This window comes from Eurytemora carolleeae, unplaced genomic scaffold (genome assembly GCF_000591075.1).
Source record: "Eurytemora carolleeae unplaced genomic scaffold, Eaff_2.0 scaffold89, whole genome shotgun sequence".
Lineage (NCBI taxonomy): Eukaryota > Metazoa > Arthropoda > Copepoda > Calanoida > Temoridae > Eurytemora > Eurytemora carolleeae.
The window spans coordinates 233,615-247,155 of record NW_019396034.1 but is presented as its reverse complement, the minus strand read 5'-3'; the positions used below and the strand labels follow the sequence as shown (position 1 = coordinate 247,155).

Sequence of the window (13,541 nt, the reverse complement as noted above, 5' to 3'; positions counted from 1 at the left end):
CCCCCCCAAAACTAGTAGATTTTGATATATTGATATTGAATAAAGTACGATCTTTAGTTTAAGTGTGCACAGCCCAGGCCCCCGCGGTTTCTATATTAGAGAAAGACAAATCCACCAGTTTCACGGTCTACTGGACATATAATCTTGTGCCTGATTAAATACAGAACAAAGCTCCGGGTACAGTTCTATATTAACTCCGGATATAAGTTTCTACAGAGGAAGTACTTTAAAGAAAATTTACTTTTGAACATTTCTCTACTCTTACCTTTTCCACAATTCTAAAATTTTAAACTGAATTATTTTTACATTATATTTTGTTCTTGTGTGAGCATCTGAATTCTAAATGTATGTTTAACAGTAAAACATACTTTATGGTGTTGTGACTGTAAAGCTGAATAAGCTTGCCTCCAGTTTCAGAATTTAATGAATTTGAACCGCGTCTCAAATTCGGCAAAAACTGGTTTCAATTGAGCACCAACTTAAATCTTGAAACATTGAACCCAATTTTAAGTGGAACAAATCATATTTGAGCCGCGACTCAAATTCTTTAAATTCGGCCTCCGAAGGTCACTTTAACTCAGCTTTCTCGTAAAAATATAAACCTCTGACATTTTCAAAAAACTCTTTGTTACAAAAGAGTGGCATTTCTGATTTACAGCAGTACCCTTTAAACATTTATCAAATCAATAAATGTTTTTAAATGTTGAAAAGTGTTTAATTCTCGCATTTTCCTCAAATGAATTAAGTCTTTGCCACAAACTATCATTATTTAATCACTGCGTCTATGCAACACAATGACGTCATAAACCTAGTCTAAACTATAGATTCAAATCAAATAGTCTAAGCTTGAAATATCAAGGGTGCACATCATCAAGTTGCAAAGATATAGGGATTAGAAAATTTGAGTTTCACAATTTCAAAAGTAACTTTATAGGGAAACCATACTTAAAAATAATTGATTTTCAAAGAGAAAAAGAAAATGCAAAAAACGAATCCAAACAAACCAGATTTGATCGTTTAAGAGAGATTTTTGTTTTTTTCTTATAGTTTCTCTTTTTTGCAAAGTTTAATGAAAGCAAACTTTTACTTGATGTAATTTTAAAATGTTGGAACCTTCACAAAATTTTTTTAAAGTGAATATTGTCTGCAGATATAAACCGTATAAGTGTATAGTCTACGCTCTGGAGAGTGGCTGGAGACTGCAGCTGTTACAACAGATGAATCTATTTAAACGCATGGATAGAATAGATATATCTTTTAACCCTATTCCCGCTGGGGGGGGGGTCAATTTGACCCCCCCCTGTAGTTTTTTTTACATAACTCAAAAAGTATTGGTCTGAGTCTGTTGAAATTTTCTGACTTTTCTTACATACCCAAAGCCCTCCCTTTAGGCCTAAAACCGGGCTTTAATACTAACTGCCTGAGTCCTCAGGCACACTGCCTGAATGACTGCTCTTGCCTGTATCAAACTAAATCTTTGTTTTGACCCACTTTCACTTGTCAGATTTTGATAAAATTTAGCTTTTTGGAAAGCCTATGACATAAGGAAACGGATTGCACAAGTTTTGCGAAAAAAAAATTGCAAATTTTTTGCAAACAACCTGTCAAAGGAAATTTGCACATTTTTAGTTTTTCTTGATTAAAAATCAGGTTATTTAAAATTTTGCAAAATTTTTTGCATATTTGAAATGGCATGGTCAAGGGCTTTTCAAAAATGTATAATTTGTCATATTTTGGACAAATATTTTTTTGCAAACATTTTTACTATAAAACTGGATTTTGCGATAAAAAATTCAATTTTCGCAAATTTGCAAATTTTTTTGCAGATTCTAAAAGTAGAGCACAAGAGCTTTCTAATGATGTATCATTTGTCATATTTGGACATAAAACATGGGATTTAGAGGGGGGGGTCAAATTGACCCCCCCCCCAGCGTATCCTGGTTTTCAAGTACCCCAGCGGAGATAGGGTTAACCCTGAATATAAAAAACAAATTTCTAATTATTTCCATTCCCTTTGTTCATCTCCATTAATTTCCCCCAAGTCTTTTCTTTCACTGGTTCTGTTCTAAAGTGCTATTGGTTCAGATAAAAACCTTAAATCAACTTTAATGCATCTCCTAAATTAATTGCTTGGCTTAGAAATAAGAAATATATTTACTGTTTACTAACCACTCCTTCCCCCTCCCCCCCTACTGTATGTATAATTATGAACTGTATTGCATCTTATACAATATCCTCATTGTTTGTTAATGCAATGTATCCATTAACAGGGCTGGAGCCTTGGAGGGGAGAAATTAATGCATAATTGTTAGCTTTTCTACTTCTAGTACAATAGGATATACCCATTCTCCAACTAGCTTGGGAACTCAGCTTTACCTGGAAACTATACTTTCTCTACTAAAGCCAACCTTTGACGAAATTTAATGAATTTGAACTGCCAACACTGCCGGTTCGAATTTGAATTCAAATCTTCCTTAATCTTTAACTTTGAATCGATGGTTTCAATTTGGAACGGGCAGTAAATAGTTCAGCTACGTAGCTCAAATTCATTAATTTCGGTCTCTACTCAACTTCAAATTTTTAAACCAAGCAAACATTCCCAAGTTTCTACCGAGTTGCTCAGTCAAAATTTAAATCAAATCTTTCAAGGGTTCATGAGTTATGATCAGACATAAAAACTAACCAACAAACAGAGATTACTGCTTTAAATTTGGGGCAGCGGGACTCACCCCGGACTAACCAGAGTGAGAAGCATTCGGTTTCTTATATTTGAAATCAAGCGTGTTTTGATCTATAATTCAACAATCGTTTAACTTACGGATTTTTTTAAACTTTTATGCCGATAAAAAAGTATTTTAAAAAAGCTAAAAAATTATGTTAAAATTGTGATTAAAAGTCACAGCTTTCCAACATATTGACAGAACCGTTAAATCCACGAGGACTGGGCAAAGTGACCTTCGAATTTCAAGAAACTCATTAAAGAACGCAAACCTTTTAACGAACGTAAACCTACTAACGAACGTAAACCTATTAACGAACGTATACCTATTAACGAGCGTAAACCTCTTAACGAACGTAAACCTCTTAACGAACGTAAACCTATTAACGAACGTAAACATATTAACGAACGTAAACCTATTAAAGGACGCAGACCTATCAACGAACGTATAACTGTTAAGAAACGTAAAACTGCTAACGAACGTAACCTATTAACAAACGTAAACATATTAACGAACGTTAACCTATTAACGAACGCAAAACCCTGTAAAAAATAATATTTAATGTTTAATTTCTTCTCCAAGAGGGTTTCTTAACAAAGCATAAACTGTTGATAAAGGAATAGAGTCTTTGCCACAAACTCTTACTTTCTAATCCTTATGTAACCTGATGGCGAAAACCTTAAATATTTCAAACTTAGATTATTTGATATAACTAAATTTAAAGTTTAAATTATCTAAGGTCTACGAGTTACGACATTGGGTTACCGAAAAAACTAATCTTTATTGTTTTTTTTTTTAGGCCATTTTCTTGCAATCGGTGGTATAAAATAGCTGAACAATATTTGCGGATCTTTTGTATAAATGTCTCTGAAAGGCTAAAAAACTTTTGCTCCTAGTACATTACAATTAGATATTTTTTAACTCTAAGCAATATTTTTCAGAACTTTGTAAAACAAAGTTTTTATTTACAGGCTCTAGGAAGAGTCAACTTAGATTTAGTTTATAATTAAGTCTGAATAATTATCATAAACTTAAGTCACATGGTTTAAACTTTTTTCTATATATTTTTAAATCTTTGAATTTAATCGAAAAAGTGATTTTTCTAGATCGCAGAAATCAGGTTTAACGATTTTCAACCAAATTTTTGTTTTTCAAATTAATTTCTTTGTTGGTCGGTTGTTTCTACACAATTGATAGGGACTAGACGACTAGCTTAAGTAGATTAACGTAGAATTTATTTTATCATGATATCAAACAAATTGACAAGATGGGTGTGTAATTCAAAATAACAATTAGCCGTACCTAGGGATGTTATCGTTTTCATTTTTTTGAAAAACGATCATTTCGTTATGAAAACGACGATGAAAAATCGAGAACAAAACGATCGTATTTATAAAAAGTTCGTTTTTTAAAAATAGTCTTTTTCAAAACGATCGTTTTTATAAAAATCGTCGTTTCTTTAACGTCGAACCTTCGTTAAATATCGTTAACGATGAACCTTTGTTAACGATCTTTAACGACGAACCTTTGTTAACGATCGTTAACGACGACCCTTTGTTAACGATCGTTAACTACGACCCTTCGTTAAAGATCGTTAACGAAGACAGGAAACCGACCTGAAGGGCATCTGAACTTATCATTGAGTAGGTTTTAAGAAAATATCAAGAAGTTTTAGCTCTCCCACAACTTTTTACCTTCGTGTAAGACGACATTTAATAAAGTTGCATGTAATTTTTTAAGTTTGTTGTCTCGTTAACGATCGTTAACGCAAACCCTTCGTTAACGATCGTTAACATAATTGTCAATAATATTTTTTTTCAAAAACTATCGTTTTTTCAAAGGCGATCGTTTTTAAAAAACAATCGTTTAAAAACAGTCACAAACGTTTTCTAAAACGATCCTTATTCGTTTTTAAAAGTTCAAAAAGAGTGGGTCGTTTTAAAAAACAATCGTTTTTTCCAAAAACGAAACTATCGTTTTAGAAAAAGATTGAAAAACGAAACAAAAAACGATCGTAACAACCCTAGCCGTACCTTCAATACAACTTAAATTTGCTTAAATGCTTAAATTGAAAATTAAATGGCACCAAATTAGCACTTTGCTCGCAGAGTAAAGATAGTGCAGAGCATTTGTAAATGTAATATCCCAGAGTTTATCAAAGTATTTATTAACCTAAAGGGTGTTCACCCAAAAACCTGTTTTTAAGTTATAGGTTCTCAAACCATTAAGAATTGAACAAAATTAATCTTTCAATAAACAATACATTTAGTTACATCTAACAGGGGACGAGAAAAAAACATTCCTCGCTTTATTTCGAATATACCCTCACGAACCATTCATAATGCTATGTAGGCTATAGGGTATAAATCTATGTATAGCCTGGGGGCGCCATCCCCCTATAAAAAGGCTTTAGAGAAAAGCTATAGGGTTGAAATGCATGTTCATAGCCCAATTTTTCAATGTAAACGTGTATAAAAAATATTAATTACTACAGAGGTTGTGTATAAATGTGTATAAAGTATATTGAATACTAGAGAGGTTGTGTATAAATGTGTATAAAGTATATTAAATACTAGAGAGGTTGTGTATAAATGTGTATAAAGAATATTAAATACTAGAGAGGTTGTGTATAAATGTGTATAAAGAATATTGAATACTAGAGAGGTTGTGTATAAATGTGAATAAAGAATTTTGAATACTAGAGAATGTGTATAAAGAATATTGAATACTAGAGAGGTTGTGTAAAAATGTGTATAAAGAATATTGAATACTAGATAGGTTGTGTATGAATGTGTATAAAGAATGTTGAATACTAGAGAGGTTGTGTATAAACATGTATAAAACATATTAATTACTAAAAAGGTTGTGTTTAAATGTTTAAAAAGTATATTGAATACTAGAGAGGTTTGTGTATAAATGTGTATAAAGAATATTGAATACTAGAGAGGTTGTGTATAAATGAGTAAAAAGAATATTGAATACTAGAGTGGTTGTGTATAAATGTGAATAAAGAATATTGTATACTAGAGAGGTTGTGTATAGTGTATAAAGTATATTGAATACTAGAGAGGTTGTGTATAAATGTGTATAAAGTATATTAAATACTAGAGAGGTTGTGTATAAATGTGTATAAAGAATATTAAATACTAGAGAGGTTGTGTATAAATGTGAATACAAAATATTGGATACTAGAGAGGTTGTGTATAAATGTGTATAAAGTATATTGAATACTAGAGAGGTTGTGTATAAATGTGAATAAAGAATATTGAATACTAGAGAGGTTGTGTATAAATGTGAATAAAGAATATTGAATACTAGAGAGGTTGTGTATAAATGTGAATAAAGAATATTGAATACTAGAGAGGTTGTGTATAAATGTGTATACAAAATATTGAATACTAGAGAGGTTGTGTATAAATGTGTATAAAGAATATTGAATACTAGAGTGGTTGTGTATAAATGTGTATAAAGAATATTGAATACTAGAGAGGTTGTGTATAAATGTGTATAAAGAATATTGAATACTATAAGAGAGGTTGTGTATAAATGTGAATAAAGAATATTAAATACTGAAAAGAACTTAATCTTCTAATTGTCAAGTAACTGTGATGGAAGACCTTCCTCCTACTCATCTATATTATTATTCACAAGGAATATCCAGGAGAATATGTATCATTATTTATCAAGGATATCCAGGAGAATATAAATTATTATTAACCAGGGATATTCAGGAGAATATATATTATTATTCCTCAGGGATATTCAGGAGAATATATTATTATTCACCGGGGATATACAGGAGAATATATTATTATTCACTAGGGATATCAAGGAGAATTTATTATTATTCACCAGGGATATTCAGGAGAATATATTATTATTCACCAGGGATATTCAGGAGAATATATTATTATTCACCAGGGATATTCAGGAGAATATATTATTATTCACCAGGGATATCAGGACAATATATTGTTATTCACCAGAGATATCCAGGAGAATATATTATTATTCACCACAGGGATATCAGGACTATATATATTATTATTCAACAGGAATATTCAGGAGAATATATTATTATTTGCCAAGGATATTCAAGAGAATATATTATTCATCACCACGGATATTCAGGAGAATATAGTATTATTCATCAGGTATATTCAAGAGAATATATTATTATTCACCAGGGATATTCAGGAGAATATAGTATTATTCACCAGGGATATTCAGGAGAATATATTATTATTCATCAGGTATATTCAGGAGAATATATTATTATTCACCAGGGATATTCAGGAGAATATATAGTATTATTAACCAGGGATATTTATGAGAATATATTACTATTCACCAGGGATATTCAGGAGAATATATTATTATTCATCACCAGGGATATCCTGGAGAATATATTATTATTCACCAGGGATATCCAGGATAATATATTATTATTCCCCAGGGATATCCAGGACTATATATTATTATTTACCAGAGATATTCAGGAGAATATATTATTATTTACCAGGGATATTCAGGAGAATATATTATTATTTGCCAAGGATATTCAAGAGAATATATTATTCATCACCAGGGATATTCAGGAGAATATAGTATTATTCATCAGGTATATCCTAGAGAAATATATCATTATTCATCCAGGAGAAATGTATTATTATTCTTACCCAAAACATAAAAAATGTTTTTTACAAAAAAATCCTTTAAATTTCTATTCATTAAAAGTAACACAATTTCACAAAATTAAAGTGCTAGGACGAAAAAACTAGAGGAGGGGGTANCACAGCAGTGCTCTAGAATTTACAGAGTCTCCTTGTCGATTTTCAACAGTGCTCCAAAAATCTCTTTATCTTATCAAGAAAATGAGCTGTCCATAATCTTCTCTTGATTATTGATTGTTTTAAAATGTTGTTTCTCCGTTGTGACAATGAAGAAAATTGTCACAATGGAACACTTTTTAAGCTAAACAAACGGCAATTACTCCTACAATTATTCATCAGATAAATGTTAAAAGGAGTACGGTTGTGAATCGACGGCCTGCAACTCCGTAAATGTAAGATCTGTAGAAATTACAGAAAGAAAAAAAAATAACATTATTGTCTGATGTTCTAAGAGAGAGAAGGGTTTTCCTTTCAATTAACAAACAATATTTTTCCGTCTATAACTTTTTGTCGTTTCAGATTTAAACGCTCAAAAAGTAACAAACTTTAAGCGAACGGTTTACAATAATTTTGTTTTGAATTTTGATTACGATAATATATATTTTTGCTTCCATCAAAAATTTTTTAAATCTTTAATTTTAGCTCAGAGTACTGTGGGATATTAGTCTATTCTGTTTTTTTTGTTTTTTTTTTTAAATGTAATTTTAGCTAAGAATACTACGGGTTATTAGTTTATCTGTTTTTTTATTTTTTTTTAAATGTAATTTTAGCTCAAAGTACTATGGGATATTAGTCTATTCTGTTTTTAAAGTTTTTTTTAAATGTAATTTTAGCTCAAAGTACTAAGGTTGAACATAAGCCTGCCCTAACTAAGATTGAACATAAGCCTGCCCTAACTAAGGTTGAACATAAGCCTGCCCTAACTAAGATTGAACATAAATAAACCTGCCCTAACTAAGATTGAACAATAGTCTGCCCTAACTAAGATTGAACATAAGCCTGCCCTAACTAACGTTGAACATAAGCCTGCCCTAACTAAGGTTGAACATAAGCCTGCCCTAACTAAGGTTGAACATAAGCCTGCCCTAACTAAGGTTGAACATAAGCCTGCCCTAACTAAGATTGAACATAAATAAACCTGCCCTAACTAAAATTGAACATAAGCCTGCCCTATCTAAGGTTGAACATAAGCCTGCCCTAACTAAGGTTGAACATAAGCCTGCCTTAACTAAGATTTAACATAAGCCTGCCCTAACTAATGTTGAACATAAGCCTGCCCTAACTAAGATTGAGCATAAGCCTGCCCTAACTAATGTTGAACCTAAGCCTGCCCGTACTAAGATTGATCATAAGCCTGCCCTACCTAAGGTTGAACATAAACCTGCCCTAACTAAGATTGGACATAAGCCTGCCCTAACTAAGATTGGACATAAGCCTGCCCATACTAAGGTTGAACATAAGCCTGCCCTAACTAAGGTTGAACATAAGTGTGCCCTAACTAAGATTGAACATAAGCCTTCCCTAACTAAGATTGAACATAAATAACCTGCCCTAACTAAGATTGAACATAAGCCTGTCCGTACTAAGGTTGAACATAAGCCTGCCCTTTCTAAGGTTGAACATAAGCCTATCCTAACTAAGGTTGAACATAAGCCTACCCTAACTAAGATTGAACATAAGCCTACCCTAACTAAGATTGAACATAAATAACCTGCCCTAATTTCTAAAACAAATCTCTTTAATTTCGGTCTCATTTTGAGGTTTAAAGGGTCTTATTACCGTTGTTAGTAAGGGTTGTAACTTTTCAAATACAGGTTCACATGAAAAAATGTTAACAGTCCCTTTAATAGGTAAATGTTTGTATTCTGCAGCAAGGATATATCTATAGTTTAGATAAGAAATATTGGTTTGGAAATTCTGCAGTGTTTCAATCAGACTCCAGGTAAAAAATAGAAACTTAGAACTAATTAATTAACTCTAGGGTTAATATTTTAGCTTGTGCTATTTCTTAGCATCAACTAGTGATACTACTTTTCGTAATGTTTTGCTAACGTGTGATTTTATAGATCTTTCATAATTTTTAACATTTTCTATAATTTTCATATTATTGACAAGCTTGATATATGGAGAGATGCTATTGTATATTGTAATATTTTTCGCCAGCTTCATATAAACATTATGTATAGTGATGTATTTCTCCAATATTGCTATTTCCAGAACTTAATAATGTTTGTATACTGCCCCCCCCCCCTTTAACCTGCAAGGTGCAATGTAGAGTATACTGCCCCCCCCCCCTCTCCATTCACTCTTCACTTGACAGCAGACTGAGCACTCAAAGCTTTAATGATCTAATATGACTTTTTTGTTTTAAGAAAAAATCGAAAACTCGGTCCGATTGAATCACAACCCCCTTACGCGAAAACAGTGCCTTCATTTTACATTTTCAAGTCATTAGATAGATTTAAAGAACTTGAAATATTAACCAGTAAAAATGGTTCAGTAACGTTTTGCCTACATAGTTTGTAAAATGTTATCTAGGTAAAACGTGCCTTGGCAAAATATTAATTAGGAAAAATGTTGTCTAGGCGAACTTGAACTCGACGAAAGTGTACTAGGCTAACTTGAACTCGACGAAAGTGTACTAGGCGAACTTGAATTCGACGAAAGTGTACTAGGCGAACTTGAATTCGACGAAAGTGTACTAGGCGAACTTGAACTCGACGAAAGTGTACTAGGCGAACTTGAACTCGACGAAAGTGTACTAGGCGAACTTGAACTCGACGAAAGTGTACTAGGCGAACTTGAACTCGACGAAAGTGTACTAGGCGAACTTGAACTCGACGAAAGTGTACTAGGCGAACTTGAACTCGACGAAAGTGTACTAGGCGAACTTGAACTCGACGAAAGTGTACTAGGCGAACTTGAACTCGACGAAAGTGTACTAGGCGAACTTGAACTCGACGAAAGTGTACTAGGCGAACTTGAACTCGACGAAAGTGTACTAGGCGAACTTGAACTCGACGAAAGTGTACTAGGCGAACTTGAACTCGACGAAAGTGTACTAGGCGAACTTGAACTCGACGAAAGTGTACTAGGCGAACTTGAACTCGACGAAAGTGTACTAGGCGAACTTGAACTCGACGAAAGTGTACTAGGCGAACTTGAACTCGACGAAAGTGTACTAGGCGAACTTGAACTCGACGAAAGTGTACTAGGCGAACTTGAACTCGACGAAAGTGTACTAGGCGAACTTGAACTCGACGAAAGTGTACTAGGCGAACTTGAACNTAAACTCTAATACTAGATACTACCCATCTAAACTCTAATATTGGATAATACTCATCTGAACTCTAATATTAGATACTACCCATCTAAACTCTAATACTGGATACTATCTATCTAAACTCTAATATTGGATACTACCCATCTAAACTCTAATATTGGATACTACTCATCTGAACTCTAATCATAGATACTACCCTTCTAAACTCTAATACTAGATACTACCCATCTAAACTCTAATATTGGATACTACTCATCTGAACTCTAATGCTAGATACCACCCATCTAAACTCTAATGCTAGATACTTACCATCTAAACTCTAATATTAGATACTACCCATCTAAACTCTAATACTAGATACTACCCATCTAAACTCTAATATTGGATACTACTCATCTGGACTCTAATAATAGATACTACCCTTCTAAACTCTAATACTAGATACTACCTCTAAACTCTAATACTAGATACTACCCATCTAAACTCTAATATTGGATACTACTCATCTGGACTCTAATACTAGATACTACCCTTCTAAACTCTAATACTAGATACTACCCATCTGAACTCTAATGCTAGATACTACCCATCTAAACTCTAATATTAGATACTACCTATCTAAACTCTAATACTAGATACTACCCATCTAAACTCTAGTATTGGATACTACTCATCTGAACTCTAATATTAGATACTACCCATCTAAACTCTAATATTGGATACTACTCATCTGAACTCTAATACTAGATACTACCCTTCTAAACTCTAATACTAGATACTACCCATCTAAACTCTAATATTAGATACTACCCATCTAGACTCTAATACTGGATATCTAAACTCTAATACTAGATACTACCCATCTAAACTCTAATATTAGATACTACCCATCTAGACTCTAATACTGGATACTATCTATCTAAACTCTTATTCTAGATACTATCTATCTAAACTCTAATATTAGATACTACCCATCTAAACTCTAATAATAGATACTAAAAACTGCATGAATGATGGGAATTGACATGAAATGGTCTAAAAGAAGAATAAGTGTCTGAAAGGAAACAGTTAGTTGCAAAAGTTTGTTGCAATCTCTAGATTAATGTTTTTAAATAAATTAATCTAAATTCTCTATAGTTAAAGAAATTATGAAGTGTGAAAGCAAGAAATGAGAAATCTAGAAGCAAAAAAACAATTTCATATTAATATGTCAATAACAGATGTTCCGTATAAATGATTAACAGTATATCTGGAAGAATTAGAAAAGCTGGATAATTACAATATTTGTTTCAGACATTTTTGCATAAACACATAAAACTAAAGGAATTGAGTTTTTGCCACAAACTCAAATCTTCTGAGTCCAATATCTTTGCAGCCTAATGGTGCAAAGCTTTGATATTTCAAACTTAGATTATTTTATTTATAAGTATAAATAGTTTGAACTATCTTAGGTCTACGACATTGGGTTACAAAGATATAGAGATTAGAAAATCAAAGTTTGTGGCAAAAACTCAATTCCTTTATGTATACATTGAGCAGATATGCAATTTTTCTTCAGATTATTTTTGACCTTATTAGTTAACATTTAAAATTTTTTTTAAGTAGGGTTGGGACTGCAGTTCCTTATACATCTTATCTACAGAAACAAGAAATCTATTTTTCGTTACTGAGATGAAATGCAAAAAACTATAATTATTTACAAATCTGAAACCAGTAACTTATAATTATTTACTAAGCTGAAACCAGTAACTTATCATTATTTACTAAACTGAAACCAGTAACTTATCATTATTTACTATACTGAAACCAGTAACTTATCATTATTCACTAAACTGGAACCTGTAACTTATCATTATTTACTAGGCTGAAACCAGTAACTTGAAATTATTTACCAAGCTGAAACCAGTAACTTATAATTATTTACTAAACTGAAACCTGTAACTTATCATTATTTACTAGGCTGAAACCAGTAACTTGAAATTGTTTACCAAGCTGAAACCAGTAACTTATCAATATTTACCAGGCTGAAACCAGTAACTTGAAATTATTTACCAAGCTGAAACCAGTAACTTATCATTATTTACTAAGCTGAAACCAGTAACTTATAATTATTTACTAAACTGAAACCAGTAACTTATCATTATTCACTAAACTGAAACCTTTAACTTATCATTATTTACCAAGCTGAAACCAGTAACTTATCATTATTTACTAAGCTGAAACCAGTAACTTGTAATTATTTACTAAGCTGAAACCAGTAACTTATAATTATTTACTAACTGAAACCAGTAACTTATCATTATTTACTTAGTTGAAACCAGTAACTTATCAATATTTACTAAGCTGAAACCAGTAACTAATCATTGTTTTTTAAGTTGAAACCAGTGACTTATCATTATTTACTAAGCTGAAACCTGTAACTTGTAATTATTTACTAAGTTGAAACCAGAAACTTATAATTATTTACTAAGCTGACACCTGTAACTTGTAATTATTTACTAAGCGGAAACCTGTAACTTATCATTATTTACAAAACTTAAACCTTTAACTTATCATTATTTACAAAGCTGAAACCTTTAACTTATCATTATTTACAAAGCTGAAATCAGTAACTTATCATTATTTACTAAACTGAAACCTGTAAATTATAATTTTTTACTAAACTGAAAATAGAAGCTTATTAATCTCTAAAAACTGAAAAAGTAGAAATCCATATTGTTTTAATAAGATAAAATTAGTAACTTTTCTTCTTTAAAGTGAAACCATAACTCAACAATAAATGATCAGCTGAAAAAGCAGAAAATATATTTTTTTCCTCGTTAAAACCAATTCCTTATTATTTTTACATAGCAGAACTTAAAGTAT

General features: G+C 31.8%; 1 protein-coding gene across 1 annotated transcript in view; it reads left to right on the top strand.

The window, feature by feature from the left end:
- Positions 1-8,938, top strand: part of LOC111697839 (uncharacterized) — a 26,824-nt gene extending 17,886 nt beyond the window's left edge. Inside the window, exon 6 of the mRNA XM_023467971.1 lies at positions 8,681-8,938. Coding sequence (XP_023323739.1) covers positions 8,681-8,938 — 258 coding nt within the window. The remainder of the gene's footprint in view (positions 1-8,680) is intronic.
- Positions 8,939-13,541: the final 4,603 nt, after the last annotated feature.